General features: G+C 39.6%; 2 protein-coding genes across 4 annotated transcripts; one reads left to right on the top strand and one right to left on the bottom strand.

Annotated features, from left to right (window-relative positions):
• Positions 1–181: 181 nt before the first annotated feature.
• On the top strand, positions 182–11,799 carry psip1a (PC4 and SFRS1 interacting protein 1a). Of its 3 annotated transcripts, none has more exons than XM_073471588.1 (17): positions 182–262; positions 749–838; positions 1,069–1,145; positions 1,950–2,088; positions 2,349–2,438; positions 2,760–2,870; positions 4,250–4,309; positions 4,402–4,462; positions 4,640–4,733; positions 5,158–5,338; positions 5,466–5,545; positions 6,174–6,229; positions 6,752–6,822; positions 7,984–8,085; positions 8,196–8,397; positions 10,183–10,279; positions 11,089–11,799. In XM_073471588.1, the coding sequence occupies exons 1-17, from the start codon at positions 182–184 to the stop codon at positions 11,117–11,119; spliced, it is 1,623 nt and encodes a 540-aa protein (XP_073327689.1). In that variant the 3' UTR covers positions 11,120–11,799. The 3 variants fall into 3 exon arrangements, with proteins under 3 accessions (XP_073327689.1, XP_073327706.1, XP_073327698.1); XM_073471597.1 differs by having other exon boundaries at positions 201–351; XM_073471605.1 differs by lacking the exon at positions 2,760–2,870.
• Positions 11,800–12,913: 1,114 nt separating this feature from the next.
• On the bottom strand, positions 12,914–20,112 carry snapc3 (small nuclear RNA activating complex, polypeptide 3). Its single transcript, XM_073471619.1, has 9 exons — positions 19,879–20,112; positions 18,408–18,491; positions 18,234–18,312; positions 17,965–18,069; positions 17,707–17,856; positions 17,442–17,524; positions 16,688–16,846; positions 13,776–13,883; positions 12,914–13,241 (listed from the first exon to the last, which is right to left on the bottom strand). The coding sequence occupies exons 1-9, from the start codon at positions 20,109–20,111 to the stop codon at positions 13,094–13,096; spliced, it is 1,149 nt and encodes a 382-aa protein (XP_073327720.1). The 5' UTR covers position 20,112; the 3' UTR covers positions 12,914–13,093.
• Positions 20,113–21,757: the final 1,645 nt, after the last annotated feature.

Here is a 21,757-nt window from a genome sequence, read left to right on the forward strand (position 1 = left end):
ACTTCCACAAATACTTGCCGCAATAAAATCCCTCTTGGCGTGATTATGAGTCGCATTTTAAACTCCACAAGTACTTGTAGTTTTCCTAAAGCGCCGCAAAGCCTTTTATTCTACTTTTCAATAAAACCAACACAGGTAAAACGAGATGTCAGTGACATAAACTCCCCCGTCCTGGCATCTCATGGTACAGCCTGTCGACGTCCTGCGCGGGAGCGGAAAACGTGCATCCGACTTCAGGGGAAAGGAGCTGTGTGTTTTCCTGGTAGAAAAAAAAAACATATATTAACTGCAACACTTAACTCAACCACTGATAATATTCGGCTTTCTCATAGACGTCTGCACAAACTAGAGGTCAGTGAAGGGAATTGTTGTAGCTTCGTTAGCATTAAACAGCTACAAGCTAGCTAGCACGTCTGTTTGTTGATGGGTCGTCCTGCTCTGCTTACATCTCGTTCATGCGTGTTAACTTCGCTTTCCGCGCCTGCCAAGTGTCAGCGAGATTAGCTTGAGCACATTCAGTGTCTGTGCGTGATGCTGGACTATTTTTGTCAGACTGAACATGACATGTCATGTTTGAATGAACTGTGGACTCGAGAGGATGTTAGGGGGAGGGGCACTGGATGAAATGTGTACACGTTTTACATGCCTGAGTAGATGCACCTGAGCTTTATTTTTTTTATTCCTATTGTTTATATGCAAATGATTACAAATATATTAAGGTGTTCATTTCCTTGTCTTCATCTTCCAGCTCGGTTTTACGTTCAGCATGGCTCGAGATTGGAAACCTGGTGATCTGATCTTTGCCAAGATGAAGGGGTACCCACACTGGCCTGCAAGAGTAAGTCTGGGGCTTCATCAGTGTAAAAGTCAGACAAATTATTAAATACACATTTACAGTTAAGTTAATATGCTTCACGGTAAAATGCAACTCTCATCCACCAAGAGACGCAATCCACAGACACAGTTATTAATCACGCACCTGAGAAAATATCAAAGTGTTCAGGTTTTTTGTTTTTGTGTTTTATGGCTGCAAGTAAATACCTGTTTTTCTTCTAATTTCCCTACCAGATCGATGAAGTGCCAGACGGCGCTGTGAAGCCATCCAATATCAAGTTCCCCATTTTCTTCTTTGGCACCCATGAAACGTTTGTAATCTTTGTTTTTTCCTTTAGTTTGATGGGCTTATATTGTGCATACTGAGGTGAAGTAGCATTTAATGAGAAGATGAGAAAAAAGGCAATGGAGTGGAAGCACTGCTGGGTCTTTCTGTTGATCACCACAGGTGCTCTTTGGGACCTTCAGGTGCACTTCAGGTGCTTATTCCATCTTGTGAAGGGCTCTTTGCATGGGTGAGATTTAGTCTTGATAAGAAATGCAAAATGCAAGTCTCCTTCAAAAACAATCAAAGGCACACTGTAGGATTTGTGCAAAAATACTTATATATACCTCGATGTAGATATATTAGGGTGAAGCGTGTTTCTCCATGCATCTCCCATTGACTTCAATACAACAGGCACCACAGTCTGGCCCCAAAGCAAGATTCAGTGACGTAATGACCCTTCCTTCTTTTTTAGGTTCCTTGACAAAGACCAGGAAATGGAAATGATGCAGGAAATAAAGGAAAACTTAAATCCAATGTTATATTGTTGGGTAAAATGTACTATTAAAACAAAGGGGGAAAAAGGGGGACTTGCAGTGAGATATTTGAAATAGTATACTGTACAGCTGCATTTACACTGCCCTTTTATTCCATTTTGTTTATTGAACTGTCCTCATGCTCTATTGAAATTGTTTCTTTAAATACATAAATGTTTGATGAGTGGCTGAATAGAGTTACCCGTTTGTTTTGTCTGTGTGCTGCTGCTGCTCCATCTCACAGTGAACACGTTACATAATACTACATGTTTAATTAAGCAGACAAACATTGTTGATTATCTTCCTCCCCACAGTGCATTCCTTGGCCCTAAAGATATCTTTCCGTACCAGCCCAACAAGGAGAAGTACGCCAAGCCCAACAAGAGGAAAGGCTTCAACGAAGGATTATGGGAGATTGAGAACAACCCAAAAGTTGAGCTCACTGCGCCCAAGGTACATCTTCTTCCTCTCTGTCTCCTCAAATGACATTTTTCAGTATTTATCCACCAGGCATTGGCTGGCCTGAAGCTTTTGAAGCAGAGCTTTCTCTAAAACATCCTTGCACTCACACTTTTATGTCATTCTTTAAATTCTAGCACTAGTGCACAAGACTTAAAATAACATTATTGTATGTGCATAGCTGGCACAGAGCTTCCTAGTCATTGTGTTTTTGTCTGTTTCATTTAATCAGTTTCTTCCCTCTTTTTTTTAAGCCGGTGGCCCCAGAATCTTTCACTGAAAAGGATTCAGACAGCAACCCAGAAGGAGAAGAGGAAGCAGATGACAAGGGGATAAAATCTAAAGTAAGTTTTTGCTCCAGTAAACATAGACACAGTCGCTTCACTGCATTGACATGCTACTGATGCGTTCCTGTGTTGTCAGCTTCTTCCTTCTTTTGCTGTTTTCCTCTAATCCTTCTCTAATGTGTGTCTGCTTCATACTGAATTACACCAGTGCAGGCTTAAACAGTGATGGTGTCATTTTGTTTAATAGATTATTAGATTAAGTCTCTTGCATGCTGAGAGCAGTGTGTGAAACAGAAGGATACTCGCTAACTTTTCTCCCTTTCAAGACTCGTTCACTCCACCACACTGCATCCTATGCTGTGTTTTGGGTGCATTCAGGTTCCAGGAAGTGAGGCTGAGCAGGAGAATGAGAATGAGGAGGAGGAGGAGGAGGAGGAGGAGGAGGAGGAAGGGTCTCTGATCTCTGAGCAGGGTCCTCAGAACCAGGATGTACGTACATTGCATGTTGGGTTTCCGTAAAGCGGTGCAGGTTGCTTCATCCCCTCCCCGTGGGAAAGCATGTGACACTTTGGTGGTTTTTTTCAACTGGTAGTTTGTTTCTGTTTGATTCAGAGTTCTTTTTGGCGGCCACAAACTTGTGTTGGTCTTTTGATTAGAGCGCCTCCTCTGGGTTTGCTTTGTGAATGCCACTGAGGTGATAGCTATTTTCAAGCAGCATTATTTGAGAAAACTGTCTCTGTGTTGCCACTAAAATTAATTTATAAGATTAGATATTAGCAGATAAGCACAGCTGGCTCTGGATCAAATTGATTTAGGTTGGGGAGATTAACTAATTGATATAATTGGAAAGTGTGTTTTCTACCCTGAAAGCTTGTGTTATTGCTTTACATTTCCTGCCTTTCCCTGTCCACATTTTCACCAAACTTCTTTTTGCAATAAGTTGATTTTATTTTATGTTTGCATGGCTTTCTGTGTGCTTTGGAGAAAGGTAAGTAGTGACTGAGTTTATGTCTTTATGTATTCTGCTGGAGAGGTACACTCTTTCTATTTAATTTTTTTTTTTTATGGCTGCACAGTAAATCAAAATATTATCAAATATTGCAAAGTGTGTTTTCCAAATCTAAATGCGATTCATATTGCAATCATTATATCTGTAAATATAATCACAATATGATCATTATTTTAGCATATCGTGCAGTCCTGTTTTTTCCCCCTGCTTTCTTTACTTTATTTTGATAAATCAAAAACTGTGTCCCAATTCCCCACTAAGTACACAAAGTATAATACTCAAAAAGCTTGTACGAGTTGGAGCGTACTGTTAATTTACATTATTGTTCCATCATGCAATGCATAAAGAAAAATGGAGGAGCTGCTGACAGCTGCAAAGAATTAATATAAATTGCGAATGCCTCCTCAATAATCTCAGTATTACAGTTTTATTTTACTGGCACTCCAAAGTCAGTTTAATTAGTTAGTATTGACAAAATTGACAAACTTTGGAAACAGATGTTTTTTACAGGACAGTCATGATGGCATGCAACAACTATAGTTAAATAGATATGAGTTAATATAGTGTACAGTATACTGTGTTCAATTCATGTGTGTGTGTAATCTGGACACAGTTGTTGTTAATGAAACACTGGCACATTTACGACTGCGTAGAGTGTAATATCACAGCTATACACTAGATGGTGCTAATGATCCAAATGTCAAAAGGAGGGTAAAATAAGACGGATCAAATCCTCCAAGAAGGACTGCAAATATGATGATTGTTCACTTGATAGTATGCCTTACACTTCAGTAGCTGTTTCAGAGAATATAGTTAAAAGTCTGGATCGCAAAGAAATTAATAAAAAGTTGTATTTTAGGGCTCGGCACAGAAAGAATCTGCAGATGTTCCTAAACCCAAGAGAGGGAGAAAAAAAAAGGTTAGTAGTGTTTGTTAATGGAGCGTATAATCTCTTAAAAATGGTTTGTATGAAACATTTTATAAAATGGTGCGTTATCGATTTCTTTCCAGAGTGATGTTGAGCAGGAGACTGAGAAAGAAGATGCTCCTGCTAGTCCTGTTAGTCCCACAGGTAAGCAGTATCCCATGATGTTCATGGATGTATACACAACAATTTTGGAGAGAAAGCATTAATCAGATATAAACATATTGCATTGTGGCATTGTAGGACATTTGAACTTTTATTTAACCTTTAAGTAGAATTCTTTGCATTCAGCTTCCTTTTTGCGTCTGTGTGTTTTGTGACCAGGCGCAGAGGGTCCTAAACGAAGAGGCAGGAAGCCGAAAAGTGAGAAGCTACTTTTGCTCCAGCAGCAGGAACAGCAAGGCTCAGGAAGTGAAATGTAACTACACGACAATATACACACGGCATACACACACAATCGAAAATTAACGCAAGTCCTTTTTTAAAGATTTATAATTTTTTATTTTCAAAGGAATGAGAAAGACTGTGACAACAATCCACCAGAATTTTGAAAAAACGTACATTACAATGACACATTAATAAAAAAAAAACAAAAAATAAAAATAACACAAGTCTGTGTTTCCAGTGCATTACCTTTGCCTGGGTGGTGGGACCAGAATGATTGATTCTGCAAGGAAGAAATAATGCTAACATTTTTTAAAATTCTGGTCACTAATCGACCGTAGTCGATATGGATATGGTCTGTACTCGTGGATGCTTACAGCTATTTCTGAACTATTAAAGTCACCATAATTACAGTCTGATGTCCTGAGTATGGAGTCCTCATTTTCCCTCCCATTTAGGGACACTGCAGAGTCAGAGCGAAAGAGAAAGAGGGCACCTGAGGACAAGTCCAAGAGTGGAGAGGAGGAGAAGAGAAAGAAGGAGGAGGGCAAAGGAAAGGATGCAGAGGGGAAGGAGCCTGAAACCAAGAAGAAGAAGCAGTCCAAAGATGACGGCTCATCAGGCTCTGACGATGAAGAGGCAGGTGTCCAGTCCTCACAAATATCATCACATTTAGAAACATCAACATTGTTTCTGTTTAAGAGGCCCAACAGTCCGTGTGCTGCGATGCTTTCACGCACATGATTGTGATTTCTTTTCATTTTAGAAAAACAAAGGCAGAAAGAAACAACAAAACTCAGAAGTGGACAAAGATGTGCGTCGACGGAAAGCAGATGAATTGAAAGAGTACGTATACAAACAGTACCCAGCAGAGGGTATCACAGTTGAAATGATGATCTCATACTATATTACTTTTTGTGGTCCGACCAGCAGCCAACAATCACGAACTATTTAAAGGTGCATAAAAACTGGCCGCCTATTGAATTCCTACTCCAAACAAATAGGGGCAGCATATCACCTGTTTAAATGCTAACTGTTTTCTGTTTATACTACTATGACTATAGCTATTGTTAGCTTGTTAGCTCAGTTAGCTTTGCAGCTGGCCAGACTACTGGGTGAGTGTTGCAGAGATATCTAATTTCAGTAGATATTTCTGCAACTCAATTCATAGCAGTCTGTGACATAACTTCATACCTGTTAATTTATCATTTTATTTCATGTTTTAATCTAAAATTCTTATATATTTAAGCTGGTATCTAGAAAAGCTAGGATCTGAGAAGGAAGAACCAGATAATTTTAAATTAAAGGTATTTGACTTGAGAAATGACTTAATACTTTAATATATTAAATGGATTAAAAATACATTTTATTTCATTTATCAGCTACACTTGTCGAAGTTCTTAATGACACTGACGTGTAAAAGGGAGAAGAGAAGTTAATAGATTTCTGACATGGTTGTTATTCTGTCTTGCAGGCCAAACAAAGATGATGGGAAGAAAAATGAAGAGAAGACAGGAGTGAAGAAAAAGGGTGAGAACTTAAGTTCAAATATTGAATGCAATTAGTTTGTACAGGGAGGTGAATTCCGGCAATTCAGAGCTCATGTTTATGGTATGAAACATATCTTCCTATTTTAATCCCATAAAATAGAATATATGGTTAAAATGACATGAGCTGATTTGGATATTGATCAGATGACCGTCAGACCTGTGTAATAGAACCTTGTTTGTAGTAAAAAGGTCATGAGATAATGTGACCCCTTATTTTCATAGTTTTTCCTCCACAGGGTTTTTTTTCCTGCAGACTAAATATAAAGTTGTCTCCCTGTTTTGCACCGCTGTAGCCTGATGTGAAGGCTCTTTTTAAATTCAATTCATTGTGACAAATTTAACTGCATTTAGAACTCAGTTTCTTGGTGGCTTGAAAAACAAATCCAAAGTCATTTCAGCCAAATAAAACCAAACATAAGTGTAGAGTGTAAAGCTGATAGATATCCCAAAACACGTTTTTGACACTGATAAAATGTTTTTGTTTCTCTTCTATATTTCACAGAAATATCAACTGACTTGAAACTCCAGAGACTGCACAGTGAAATCAAGATTTCACTGAAAATTGACAACGCTGTAAGTTCCACTTACACTCCACTGTCAGATCCTAAACCTCACACATCATCAGTCATCCTTGTCCTCTGACAACCTTGCAAATCAATTTAACACTAATTTGATTTTCTCCTTTGTGCACTTGACTAACAAAGACAGATGTCTCAGACACAGTCCATAAAATGCTGCGAGACTGAAAGCAGCGTTACATGGATTCCTTTCATCATCACACTATAAAGTAACAGTACCCTAATGAATGACACTATGACAGCTCCCATTATTTGTTTGTTTACTAAACCTCACAGACGTGTGCGTGACCTCAAAAGTACGAACAAAACAATTTTGTTTTGACACAAAAGCTGGTCAGTAATTTAATGCAAGTGGACCATGGAGGGACCTCCAGTAGTATGAGAGTCAGACACTCAACTTGGACAGTGTTAGTGACCCCAGGACGGGGCAGTAACTAGCCAAGTGCTGGTAAAATGTGCAGGTGTCTTGTAGATTTGCTTCACTCACTAACCCAAAAAAACAATATTAATCTATTGAGTGACTGGTAGAATTTGAACATTCAAAAGCAATTTAGTGTGGGAATAAAAAAATATTTTGCACCCTGCACCAGAACAACAATGTTTGGACGTTTTAAGATCATAAAAAATGAATGCCCTTTTCAATTAGAGCTAACAGGGATGGTGGTTATGACATATAGTGACAGAAAAACAAACCATGTCCTTCATCAAGTTTCCAGTAATGCCCTGAAGGGGAAGGCACTTCTAGGAACACTGTTCAGCGTCCCTCCAAAGCCTTCAGACAAGCTTCGCTTTGCTGTATCTGGGTATTGTGAGACTGATACTTTCTTTGGGAAAGTTGTTTTGTGTGTCTATATTGCTGCCGAGCAGGCGGACCCTTTTATGTCCACCATTTTAAAATGCTACTCGCTACATCCATTTTCTTGCCCCATAGATACTGATGAATAAAGGACAGATATGGCCAGAAAAGTTACATTTACACCATGAATACTGTATGTTGAATTTTCAGTACACTGTGGTTAAGTTCGATCATTGGCTGCTTTACTTCAGCATCCTACTTATTTTGCTTTTTGACTTCTGTTGACTTCTAAATACCTATACATCCTTTCTTGCTTTTCTGTCACTTTCATTCCATGGCCCCCTGCTTCCACCTCACTAGGATGTGAAGAAGTGCTTGGATGCATTAGATGAGATTGGTGCACTTCAAGTCACAACCCAGCACCTGCAGAAACACAGTGAACTCATTGCCACGCTCAAAAAGGTAGATTAAGTAAGACTATATTAAATTGAAGATCCAGATAACGCCATGCTGTGTTTTAAGCGCTTTGCTGAGCGGTGATGCATGTTTTTTTCTTTTAATCCATGTTCTAGATTCGCAGATTCAAAGCCAGCCAGGACATCATGGACAAGGCAACTATGTTGTATAACAAGTTCAAGAGTATGTTTCTGGTCGGAGAAGGTGACTGTGTGCTCAGCCAGGTGCTCAACAAGTCTATAGCTGAACAGCGGCAGCACGAGGAGGCCAAGAAAGGAGCACTGAAGAGAGTGGAGCAAGCCAAGGAAAACAACTCGGGTACTATTTATTATACAGTGCATTCAGAAAGTATTCAGACCCCTTCACTTTGTTCACATTTTGTTATGTTGCAGCCTTATGCTAAAATCATTTAAATAAAATGTTCCCCCTCATCAATCTAAACTCAATACACCATAATGACAAAGTGGAATTTTAGAGTTTTTTGCAAATTTATTAAAAAGGAAAAACTGAAATATCACATTGACAAAAGTATTCAGTCCCTTTGCTATGACACTTTAAAATTTAGCTCAGGTGCCTCCCATTTCTCTTGATCATCTTTGAGATGTTTCTCCACCTTGACACAAAAGTCTCACAGCTGACAATGCATGTCAGAGCAAAAACCAAGCCATGAGGTCGAAGGAACTGTGCAGAGCTCAGAGACAGGATTGCATCGAGGCAGAGATCTGGGGAAGGCTAAAAAAAAAATTCTGCTGCATTGAAGGTCCTCAGGAGCACAGTGGACTGAATAATTCTTAAATGGAAGAAGTTTGAAACAACCAGGACTCTTCCTAGAGCTGGCCGCCCAGCCAAACTGAGCAATCGGGGGAGAAGGGCCTTGGTAAGAGTGATGAACAAGAACCCCAAGGTCACTCTGGCTGAGACCCAGAGATCCTGTGTGGAGATGGGAGAAACTTCCAGAAGGACAACCATCACTGCAACACTCCACCGATCTGGGCTTTATGGCAGAGCGGCCAGACAGAAGCCTCTCCTCAGCGAAAGTTTGCAAAAAAGCAACTTAAGGACACTCAGACTGTGAGAAACAAAATTCTCTGGTCTGATGAAACCAAGACTGAACTGTTTGGCCTCAGTTCTAAGCGTCATGTCTGGAGGAAACCAGGCACCACTCATCACCTGCCCAGTACCATCCCAACAGTGAAGCATGGTGGTGGCAGCATCGTGCTTTAGGGGTGTTTTTCAGCGGCAGGGACTGGGCGACTGGCCAAGGTAGAGGCAGGCTGACTGGAGCAAAGTACAGGGATATCCTTCATGAAAACCTGGTCCAGAGCGCTCAGGACCTCAGACACCTTCCAACAGGACAATGACCCGAAGCACACAGCCAAGACAACTCTCAAATTTAACTGATATTATCATTTGTAGTGGGAAAAATAGACGTGTTTTTACTCGAGGTCTCAGACTTGTTGATCCTACTGTATATTAGTTTCTTTTTGGCTCAGCTGCTGATTATCATCATTTATGATAAAGATTGCTGTAAATGTTGTATACAAGTAAAAAATGTACAGGAAGAGTAAAAGTAAGGAATCTTACTTTACCTTTGAGTTATTTTAAAGCGTGTAGTGTGGTTGGTACAGTGACAGTTGGCTTGGTCCGGTGATGAAGTTGCATCATAAGGCCTGTCTGCTAGTTATTGGTAAATCGATTATGAGCAGCTCAGTCATGTATGAAAACCAACTAGATAACGGAGACATTGAAGCTTTGAGTCAGTTTCCTCTGTCCTTGACTGGAGGACGTCACAGGATCTCTGTGGTTAACATTCTCATTGGAAACACTGAGTGTGATCAGAGGTCTGCACCCACATCCTTGCTCTGTTGACTCACTCCATTGATGTAAATACTGTACTTCCACCAAAAGGAGTGTCTTTGTGAAAGGTCTCTTTTCTGCAGCAAGGCATGCCAAATCGATGGAAAATCGTATTTATCCCAGTAAGGTCGGGAGCACGGCATGTGTGTCATCACATGCTCCTGAGTTCTCCTCTCTGCGGTGTTTTAGGTTGTGTAGTGATGTTCTGTCTGACTGACTCTGTGTCTTTTTGTGCACCGCCTTAAGACAAGATGACAAACGGTGATACCAGCCCTGAAGACAAGAAGCAGGAGACGGAGAGAGAGAAGCTTCTTGAGGACACCTCAGTGGGAGAGAATCACAGGTAGTTGATACAAACAACACATACACAGAAAACAGTGTATTATTATCTTAGTAAAAACTGAAGAACAAAACTGTTAAAATCGATTACACACATCTAATTGACCTTTGCTTTGTGACGTTCAAAATTAGCCCTTAAAACGGTATCAGATTCTTTTCTGTAGTTCTGTCTGGGGTTCCCTTTCAGTACTGCATGACAAATGTGTTTCAAATGCATCATATAAGAAGAGGGCTCCAGACTGTGACCATTTTATAGCACTTTTCAACCGTTCTTGGAGACAGTGGGACAAAATTTTAAAACAAGGAGCAACTGTGGGACGTAAATATTGTTTTTGAAAATTGTCATTGTAGATCATGTGAAACAAAGAGTAGTGTTTCCGTTGGTAACGTTTTGACAATGCAAAGATCACAAAATAAAACAAAACATCCACGATCAATCATCTGATCCACTTCCTCAATATATACGTGGTTACTGGTGCCTGGATGCAGGTGAGAGGTGGTCAGACCCAAGCCCAATGGTTCCTACTGAAGATGTAAATCTTTAAAAACAAGTATAAGTATCGTTGATTTAAAGAAAAAATGTGCAAATGCAAATGTTATTCAAACAGCGCTAAATGGTATTTTTGGAGACTTTTTTTCGCAGCAGATTAATACACATTTGGTGCTCAGGACTGTATATGTGGGATTAACTCAAGATAAACTACAACAACCATGATTATTGTGTGGAAGGAGCATGTCAAGAGTGTTGTTGGTGTGTTTTTAATAGGTCTGAGGTACAATAATACCATTAACATATTTGTTTATGTACTTTAGTGCCCCAAAAGCTCAGGAAGAGTCCACTTGAGGAGTGTCCTACATGCCTGAAGAAAGAGAGGATATTTGCTGCTGTACTCATACAACCTTTGTCCAAACTGGACTGTGCAACTGGGATCTCCTGTCCAGTTCCTTTTGATGACTGATATTGATCACTGGTTCCCAGTTTGCTGACTGTTCTTGTCAGTGTTGGCTGCTCAAAGGTTTCATCAAACCCCTCCCCTCCAGAGGTGAACTGACTGACTGCATATTTTATTTTTTTACTTTGTATTATCTTTACCTTTCAGACGCTTTTAGTCACATGCTCATGTCCCATCTGTTTTAATTTAACTAATGACAGTTAAAGAATAAGAACTCGTAGATCTGCTGCACCGTGAACTTAGGTCCTATCTTTCAATAGGAGTAGATGGTTTGATTGTGCTCTATCAATTCATATGCATTTAAATTGATTTTTTACTTTTACAGACTTAACAGTTGGATTTTAACTTCACTGAAAGATTATGGGAAGCACTAAGGTTTAGTCATAGTGATGTGTTTCGTTACCACAAAAATAACAGAAATTTATTTGCCAAAGTTTTTTTGCCAAGTTTCCTCAACCATGTTCAAGTGTTTTTAAAAGTTGTCAGTTTTTAACATAGATGTAAATAAGAGTATTTTTTGTGCCTGTCTGTTGACCTGTTTCAGCATCGGATAATAAAGTAGTACATACAGTGTAGTACTCCTTGTTGTCTTTAATAATATTCACACAGAAGTCGCATGGTATCTCAAACACTGCTATGGTGGGAGATCTGGGCTGCGTTCTAAATCGCATATTTTTCTTTTTACTTTAAGAGCTTGCTGCAGCTGCACTTTAAGTATAATTGGGACAAACTACCCGTCATAGCATTGCACCTTGATCTTTTAACCCTCTTTTATCCGCTGCAGTCACTAGCACGAGCTTTGAAGTAAAAAGAAAAGGAATGCAATTTGGAAAGCAGCTCGCGGCAGTTCGGTCAATGTGACATATCATCCTCCATGCAGAGGACTTTGGGTCAGAAAAGCATGCTGGCTTGCATACTGCAAATCGCGACCAGATGCAGTAGGGCATCCTGGTATTTAAACTTACTTCATTTGACATACTATGTGGTGGGACTTACTAAATCTCATTCTAGTACACTAGACTGACTTTCTGTGCGTTCAACGTACTGTCAATTATTGGAAAAACATTTTTCAGACAGGGAAAATTCATGTGAATGCCCTTTCAATTTGGAAGGTCGGAGAAAATTTTGTTGCACGGGATGACGTCATATGACGCTGAAACATGGCGGACAAAAGTAAACATTATGTTGGTCATGTTTTATATAGTCATTGTATAGTTTCCTTTGTTCTTCCTTGTCACTCAAAAACTGGAAACAGAATTTTGGCATCCATGTTTCTCCCACATGCTGACATGAATACGTATGAAGTCGTAAGAACGACGTCCCAACTCGGGAAATGGGACCATCAGAGGAGCACGTGAATGCAGCATTTGTCCATTTCACCACAGGGGCTGTTGCTGTGTCGTGTCATCTGATGACGATTGCTGATGTAGCCTGGATGCTGTCAAATCTAATCAAACCACAGATTATCACAGCAGATTAACTGAGAAATTGACTGTTAAAATCGTAATGAATACAACTAAGGATGTGTTTTCTAACCATTACATTCAAAATATGTGCATTTAAATATTTGTTGATGATTACTTGAGTGCTACTTTACTAAGCACTAAACCAAAGAGACTGCTGTTTACTGGGCTGTTTCATTGATGAAGAAGCCTTCATAAGAAGAAATTCCCAGGCCAGTAAAATACATTTTCCAGTTAATGTTAATTTATTTCAAACAATGTCAACATATTATTGTCCAAAAATACAAAATGTTTTTCTTCTTCAAGAAAATATAAATTAACAAATGTCAAAGCATTTCTTTCTGAAATATAGAACTATGAACTGTATTATACAGCATTAAATCAGTGACCCGAGCAGTTCAGTTAGTTAAATGCACCAGGGTCAACATAGGGGTAGGCCAGGAAATCTCCCAGCTTGTTGCCATCGGCGTCATAGTGGAGCATCCGGAAGCACTTGTCACAGAAGAGACACGGGTCACTCGGAGCAAACTGGTCATTGGTGGTAAACCATCTGGAAAGAGCAGTAGTGGAATGTTACTAAGTACATTTACTTGTACTCGAGTATCTCCATTTTATGTAACTACATTTCTACTCGACAACACAATAATTCAAATAACACAAGTATTGTACTTGTTACTCGACTACATTAAACAGTTTTTAATACCCTGTCCAGTGAAACCACCTCCACATTTGGAGATTTTGAATTAGATTTTTTTAAGATAAACAAACTAGTGACAATCCCTTGGATTGTATGGAATATGCATTGATAAGATATGTCGTTCTCACAGGCAACAAACAATTCGCTATGAATACTAATCCAAAAAACATCACATATATAATAGTAAAACACTGACAAGGACCATTAACCATTAATTGACGCTTTAAGTAAATGCTGATACTTGTAGTGGAGTATTGTCACAGTACTGGATCACTACTTTTACTTAAATAAAGATCTGAATACTTCTCCCCCCACTGGTAAAGAGTTCAACTTGTATTCACAGTTTGAAAAATCCCAAGATGTTATGCAATGACGATTTTCACGCACCTTCCGATGAAGACATGGCAAACGGTGCATTTCTTTGTGATGACCCTGTGCTTGTGTGTGAGGAGTGGATACAGCTTCTTGTCCCGGCAGTCGTTCTTGTGGGCCAGTCTATAATGAGTACAAGGAGTGGAAAAAGGACCACGGCCATTAAGAGCCTGAGTGCTAACACAGATTGGTCTCACATTCGTGACATTTAGAGCTGCTTTCATGAGTGGTTACCCTGCTCACACACAAAGATGAGACACATCTACTATTCTGGATTTCCTAGTACGATGAAACGAAATGAGCAACGAGGTCTTGTGAGAGCAGTCAGATCCTGTCTGACAACGAAGTGCTTTATTTCAAAGGCTTGTAGCAATAAAACAGGGATGCAGAAAGTGCCGGCAAAATCACATCTTGTGATAAATGAAACCACCATTTATAATTGCAAAGTAGTTTCACTGCTTGTTAAGGTAGAGAAGGAAATACTCCTGACTGTCTGCACAAAAGTTTAGAGAAATCCTTCTGATAGTTTACGAGACATTCAGTCCAGACCAAAGGGCTGGGCCAACTGAGTGGAGCCATGGCACTATTGTGGCTAAGAACATAGAGGTAGTCCCTGTGATGATGCTTAATTAATTCTAAAGGGATCTTATCTTTAACTGACATGAATTTTACATTTTTTACTGAGACCATATTATACCCATGCAATGAGCCCTTTCCAAGATGGAATAAGCACAGCAGAAACAGGCGCATGAGCTTCATTTCTACTCCCACAATAATCCGTAAATGGATATCAAAACGCCTTTAAACAATCGTCGTGCATATGGACACTTGTGCCCTACTCCACCACTCCTTAGGCCCGTCAATGAGAATCAGCGAGGTTCTCCAACTGCATCAGAAGAGCTGTCATTATGCACAGGTGTGAGCCATAATTGTATAATATCTCAATCCTCATTTTCAAATGTCAGATGGATGATCAATGATTAATCTATAAAGCTCACACTGAAACAGACTTTACAATGGGCTCCGCAACTCGGGCTCAAATGAAAAGATCATGAACAGGGAAGTAATGGGTCCAATGTAAATATAAAGAATGATTAAATTCAAGTCAAGAAGTATCCAAAGAGCGGCTGTATGAGATCAACACAAAGCTGTTGCAACTACTTATGTTATTTTATGTTAGGCAAGAGAAAGGTTAGAGGTGTGTAAGCAAGCAGCAGCAACCACCACAGCTGAGTGTGGCAGGCTGAGAGGCACCTTGTGTCAGATTTCGGTCAATGATTCAGCGCAGCAGCTCTGCTGAATCACTTGATTGTTTATGATTTTCTTTTAATTTGCAGATAGAAATGTGGAGGCATGAGAGGCATGCACTTGAACTCTAAATATTTTCCACTAGCTTCCATTTCAATATTTTCCTAGGACACTGCAAACATTGTGGTGTCAGCTGAATGTTCTGTCATTGCAGAAATAGTTCAACTAAGTGTTACGTCCTAAAATTAGCACAAATCAAAATTCAAGCAATCAAGCAAATTCTGCCGTTCGTCTTTTATCTACACTTTTGTTGGGCCTTTATGTTTAGATATTCATTTTATTAAAGCTGTTTTGTGATTGTGCGTCTGTGATTTAGTAGAATATTCCTGTGATCAGTTGACTGCCAAACTACTAGCTGTCTGAAGCTAATGTGTCACTAATACAACATCCTACGTTACTGTTGATTTATTTTTGTAAACACAGTTTTGTTGTTGCTTGAATAAGTTAATTCATTTTTTTAATTTGGTCAAAATCATGTTTATGTTATCTTTTTCTGATTTGCAAAAACGTCAAAGCCCAACTCTGGTCTTACCCTTATTAGAGGTGTGTTAAGCTCACTGCTGAGTTCTTCATATACATCATAAATAAGTGCCAGGATCTACCTTCAAACCATTATCCAGCTACAAGGAGAAATTCAGCCTGAAAACCAGCACAATGTCTGTGAGTGCTGAGGGGATGGAGCAGCGCAATATTTTCTCCCTCCCCCCAGATTCCAAATAAAATAAGCATGAAGAAGATCATACTGCCACAGTGTCATTCAAACACTGACCAATAGTTATCAAAGCAGAAGTTCAAAATAATTTAATAGAACAATAATACAGCAATACAAAATGCAAAGTTGTTACTCCACTACCAGCATTTATGTATTTATTGATTGATTTATTGTTGCATGCTGCATTATAAAAACACTTTTGTGGAATTTGTGGAATTCTGTGGCTTTGTTTTTGCAATTGTTTGGGCTGGCCATTAAGGCAGATGAATAGCCAACTGATGGCCCATCAGAGGCCTGTTAGGATCCCTCCCTGTTACACCCAAGGACCGTGACTAAATCCTGAAGGTGTCAACCTGGCCTCTAAACGCCCCAGATACCAATCTGACTGAACATCTGTGGGGTGTGCCGGAACTCGTAACCCACGGGAATCAAAGGGTCTGCTTCAAAAGGTCCTGTGTCCATCCCTCGAAGGGTCAGAGTCGAGTCTGATCCAGGGTGGAGCCTTTGTGGATCATACTTGTTCCAGCACATCCGACTGTTCCTAGATCGGATTAGCATCTGGGGAATTTGGGGGTCAGGTCGACATCTTGAGCTCTTTTTCCACACACTTCGGGCCATTCTTAACAGTTTTGGCTGTGTGACAGGAAGCATTGTCTGCTAGAACGTAGTGTTCTTGGTCTGCAACTGTGTTTGGGTGGGTGGTGTGTGTCCACATGAATGCCTTGACCCAGGGTTTCCCAGCAGAACATTACATGATAATGAGATGATTAAAATTTCTGCTATGTGATGTTAACATTCATTCTTATTACCCCTTTTAGTACGAGGGTGAGGGGGTCTTTAAAAAGTTGCTGAATCATAAAACTGACCACTTGTTGAACAATAATGAGAAAAAAAACACAGGACTAACCTGACATCTGTGATGATGACAAGATGTTCGCAGTCTCCCTGGTGGCAGTAGAGGTACGGGAAGCCCACTTTAACTGTCAGATCGGCAAATCGCGTGTCCTCCATCTTGGCCTGGCTGTAGGACGGGAAGTTGCGGGCCTTCACCCATTCAATGGTAGTCCTGTATCATAGGCACATCATAGAAATGTCCCTTCAAATACATGTTTGTTCATTTTGAAGTTATACATCATATTAAACCAAAGTAAATTTCAGTTTCTGGGAGCTTCCATGTTCATCTATTTGAAGTGTGACTTTTGGTTTAAACATAAATGTTTAGAGTCACGTCTACAAAGAACTCTATCCCAGCACACGTTTCAGAGTGTGAATCGAAGCAATATTCGGCTCCAACTATTTCTAACTGTGGTCTCTCATCTGTCTATGAGAACAGTTATTTTAGTCATTGTCAAGATCTTCATCTTCACCGGAGCCAGAATCACAAGGCATCAGGTACAATCCTCTAAAACCAAGATGCCCTTGTTCTTATTAGCAGTTGATTTCATAATCTGCAGTGTTAACAAAAGCACCACAGTGATATTTAAGAATATATTTCCATTGAACTTTTGTCTGAATAATTCTTGACCTGCCTCTACAGTGTAAATGTTGTATAATTGCACACTGTTTGTTAAAAATAAAACTGTGTAAATCAGTTTGGTGAGGGTTCATTGGTTCAAGACTAAGTGGAAACGTTTCAAATGAAAGCCACATGAAAAACTTACATGCTGATATCCTGACACTCTGGGTATCGCATGTCGTTATAGAAAACTCCTTCGAAGAAAAAGAAAGCTGACTTGAAATGATCCTGAAACAGAACAAATGAAATGACGACCTTAGAAAACCACACAATAGACACTTTTAATTGAATGTTGCAAGAAACCCACAGAAGACCACTTCCTCTAAGTGTGGATACACAGTGTGACAAAATAATCATGTTTGGATCCTGCAGAGTCCTTCGGAACTCAAAAGAACTCAACGTGTGCTCACTTTGCTGATGAAGTCCGGAGCCATGTCTGGGGTGTTGCTGAACTCTCCGCACACTTGCAAGTCACTGACACAGCAGATGGCATCCCTGAGCTCGGCCAAGCTGTGGGAGCCCGTCATCAGCAGAGTCATGTGGGGTCTGATGTAACAAAACTGAGGGGGAATGGAAGGAAAATGTCAGCAGTGTGGAGAATAACATTTGAGATAAAAATGCCCGGAAAAGATTGTCAGATTTGAAGGGTTTCTGGCACCCGGGCTCACCTTCTCAATGATCGCGGGGTAGTAGACGTTGATGGTTAGAATGACCTCTCCTTCAGGGATCATGTCAGTCACTGCTTCTGGTGCCCTGCCGAAAGTTAAACGCTCCTGGAAATCACACAGAGAACGAAGCCTTCAGACTTGGATCAAACAGCCCTATCTTAAGAAACATGAAAGGCTACACATGTCTGGCACCTCCACTGTCAATCAGCACAATAGGTATTGAAGCATACATGAATGACGGCATTCCAGCAATACTTCAATAGACCTACCAGTTCATCTGCATAGAGGTCGTGTCTGTTCTTGGTGAGTTTTTGAGAAGCTTTGTGATCTTGTCTCTTTTTTCTTTGTCTGTTCAAAACAAATCACAGAGCATTTAATCTGATAACACACTCTTCATTTATCCAAGACAAATTATCAATTGTCACATTGGGGAAAAATCATACACTAGTGTTTTCAGCGTTGGATCTTCAGGTAAGACGTCTGTATCGGGCGGCTGATCCTCAGGATGGCAACGGAGCGAATCAACACTTGAAAGGAGAAAAACAAAGTTGTGTTACTAGTTTGCAAACATGGTAACAACTGGCAAAAGTCAGCTTTTAACAGATAAAGGAGATACATTTCCCTTTGTCACATCATACTGTAGCATAGCGAACAACATCCCTCTGAAATGTAGTGTAGTATTGTAGAAGTAGAAGTAAAAAAGGGCCGGGAAGCACTTCAATTTTGTACTTGTAGTAAATGTACTTAGTTCGATTCCCCTACTGATTATGTCTTTCATCCGGTCATTATTATTACCTCTGCTAAGGGTTTGTGTTTTCACCCGTGTCCCTTTGTTTGTTAGTTGGTTGGTTGGTTGGTTGGTTGTGCTGGGTCTTGGCCCAGAATAGAAAAAGGGAAGGATCCAAGAATGTTTCTTTTTCTCATCGTCTTTAACATTGCACGATAGATCTTTTTTATATATATCATTTTTGTTTATTTGACAAGGAATACTGATTGGATCTTGATGAAAAAAAAATCATCAAGTGTATTTAGGTGGCTGGTATCTATGAGGGGACTGTTGGGCCTTGGTAGATGTACAGTATATGCTCTACCACTTCTGCTCTGATGCAGCAAGCAATCTTCCATGTAACTACTAGCCTAACTTAAGTTATCAAACAAACACAGTGGAGTAAAAGCCCACCCCGCCCGCTGCGAGTCGAAGTACCCTTGAGCAAGATACCAAATACAAAAATGCTCCTGATGAGCAGGTCGGCACCTTGCGTGGCAGCCTCTGCCATCACTGTATGAATTTGTGTGTGAGACTGAGTCAATGTGACAAATGTAAATATTCAAGTAGAAGTACCTAAAAAGTGTACTTGAGTAAATGCACTTAGTGACATCCATCACAGCATGCAAAGAAAAGACTGGTTATGTCTTTACTCCAATGGTTTAATGCTGTTATTGTTATTCATTGATTGTTTTGTTTTGTAAATTCTCTGTGGGCTATTCTTAAGTGACAAATCTTATTTATTCTCGACACTGGAGTCAAATTCTTAGTATATGTAAAGAGCCAATCACAGTGTTTGTTGACAATAACTTCCGGGTTGAAACCCCCCTGCATCAAGTGGCTACAATTTCATTTTCTCTTGTTTTGTATTTCCTGGAGACCTCATTTACATTGTTGGGCCACGGAAATAAAGAAAATGACAGCTTGAGTTTACCCAAAACTAGCAGTGACGTTAGCTTGGAGAGTGTGTTTTATTGAGGTGTTAACGTGTAATTCCGTGATGCTTTGTAAACATTGAAATGCAGCGACAGGAAAAGGAAAGAAGAAACACTTTCACGATGAGACACAGTTCACGTTTGCCGTTTCTAAAAACGTTTAAATAGCTGGCAAACCGTCAGCTAAGCTAGGCTGGACGATGCTCTGCCTACCTGCAGACGGACTTCAGGTCAGCCATCGTCTCCGCACTGATCCCCATGTCTTTGGCAAAGTTGGCGTCAAACGCGTCCTCGTCCTCCTGCTCGTAGGAGTAGTTGCTCGGCTTCAGGCTTTTCAGCCACTCGTTCCTAAAAGAGCCGATATGAAATGGTTTGGTGTTCACGTCGGCGTATTCATAGTCTGGGATGTTTGCGTTGGTATCTGTCGACAGCTTGGGCGCCGCCATGTTTTCCTCTGCGACTACGCTGTGCGCGGTGGGTCATGGGTAATGTCGTTTTTGCGACGAGAGGCAACAGGTTGGTGTAATTTTGGCCTTTTTCTCCTAATTTTACAAAATTAAGCCAGTAGTTACAAATTAAATATTAATATATATATATATATATATATATATATATATATATATTTAAATATGGCTGCGCTATTAAAAGCATATGTAATAAAATATACTATGATGTTTCCCTAATTTGTTTTCAGTAAACAATACACTGTATCTCTAACATCATTTTTCATTATTTCTAGTTTTATCTTTACAAGTCAGCAATGAACAAACCACAAGACAGGCCTGCTTTTTATTGTTTGTTTTAATTGTTATTTATATTTTTTATTTCATCTGCTTTTGCTTTTATAGTTTTATTCTACACTCATTACTGTGCCTGATTTGATTGTTTTTATAATGTCTCTCTTGTGTTCTCTTCTAGGTAATCTGTTAAGCACTTTGGGTATACAATGTTGTTACAGTAAACGAAACAACGACTCGAACACAAGGAGGCCAGTAACATATAGGAAGGACGCCGACTCAGCACAGTCAATAATAATCACTTGCATCAACAGATAATAGTGGCCACACGTAACAAATGTGCTATATAAATACATTTGCCTTGTGTTGCCTTGCCTTACCTTACCTCTTGACTGATCTTCCTTGTGGTTAAAATAGACTTTATAAGTTACATGGTTTAAATAATGATCAAATTCATTGCCATGTGAAGAATGGGGCTCACAGTAATGCAATTTGTCAATCACCTTTACCTTCAGATATTAGGTGTAGTAGCTCATTTTGACAAGAAACTAGAATTAGCCTTGCAGTTGTATGCCCCCAATGCCAACCACTCAAGTTGCATTTTACATACACATCTATCAGTCAGAATCAGTATTCCTATATTGTCCCACAACGGGGAAACTTGTTTGCCACAGCAGCCAAAGGACAGCATATTTACAAAAAACAATAACAATAGCCAAAAATTAACAATATAAATTAAAAAGGTAAGAAATAGAACAGGCTTGTATATACATATAAACATGATATTGTACAAAATTAACAGCAGTGAATTTTTATTTACAATATAAGTAATAAATATGGGTATTAAGACACATAGGGGTCTGTAGTCAAATGGAATGGTTATGACCTTTTTTGGTATATGGTGACTAATTTCTAACGAGAAACATGCTGTCTTAACTTAAGAGACTATTTATAACAGAGGAGTACAGAGGACTGATAGAGCGCTTCATCACATGGTGCAAAGACAATCACCTGAAGCTCAGTATCAGCAAAACCAATGAGCTTGTGGCGGACTATTGATTTATGTGTACTAGTGAGTAAGTTCATTGAGAGAGACTAAAAACAGTCAAATTCCTTGTATGTGTTCACGTGGCCAATAAAGCTGATTCAAGCAGAACATGAAGCTACAAATTATAAAATGTGGACGCCTCACACACGTCTCAACCTGACAGCAGAGAAGATCTAACAATCATCTCAGTTTCTAGGTGGGCACTCAAGATTAGTGACACCAATAATCTCCCCTTCTGTTCCTGATTTATGGCGTTGAATAATGGCAAAAAATGTTACAGTGAAAGTGACCTTTGTCCTTTTGGGTA

Source organism: Pagrus major, chromosome 1 (genome assembly GCF_040436345.1).
Source record: "Pagrus major chromosome 1, Pma_NU_1.0".
NCBI classification, from domain to species: domain Eukaryota; kingdom Metazoa; phylum Chordata; class Actinopteri; order Spariformes; family Sparidae; genus Pagrus; species Pagrus major.

Excerpts from the sequence above, each read along its gene's own strand:
- psip1a (XM_073471588.1), top strand. The coding sequence starts at position 182 with ATGGTACAGCCTGTCGACGTCCTGCGCGGGAGCGGAAAACGTGCATCC. Across the intron at positions 5,546-6,173 it reads AAAGCAGATGAATTGAAAGA|GCCAAACAAAGATGATGGGA; the intron begins GTACGTATACAA and ends TCTGTCTTGCAG. Across the intron at positions 6,230-6,751 it reads GACAGGAGTGAAGAAAAAGG|AAATATCAACTGACTTGAAA; the intron begins GTGAGAACTTAA and ends TATATTTCACAG.
- snapc3 (XM_073471619.1), bottom strand. The coding sequence starts at position 20,111 with ATGGCGGCGCCCAAGCTGTCGACAGATACCAACGCAAACATCCCAGAC. Across the intron at positions 18,492-19,878 it reads GACCTGAAGTCCGTCTGCAG|TGTTGATTCGCTCCGTTGCC; the intron begins GTAGGCAGAGCA and ends TCTCCTTTCAAG. Across the intron at positions 17,525-17,706 it reads CTCCGGACTTCATCAGCAAA|GATCATTTCAAGTCAGCTTT; the intron begins GTGAGCACACGT and ends GTTCTGTTTCAG.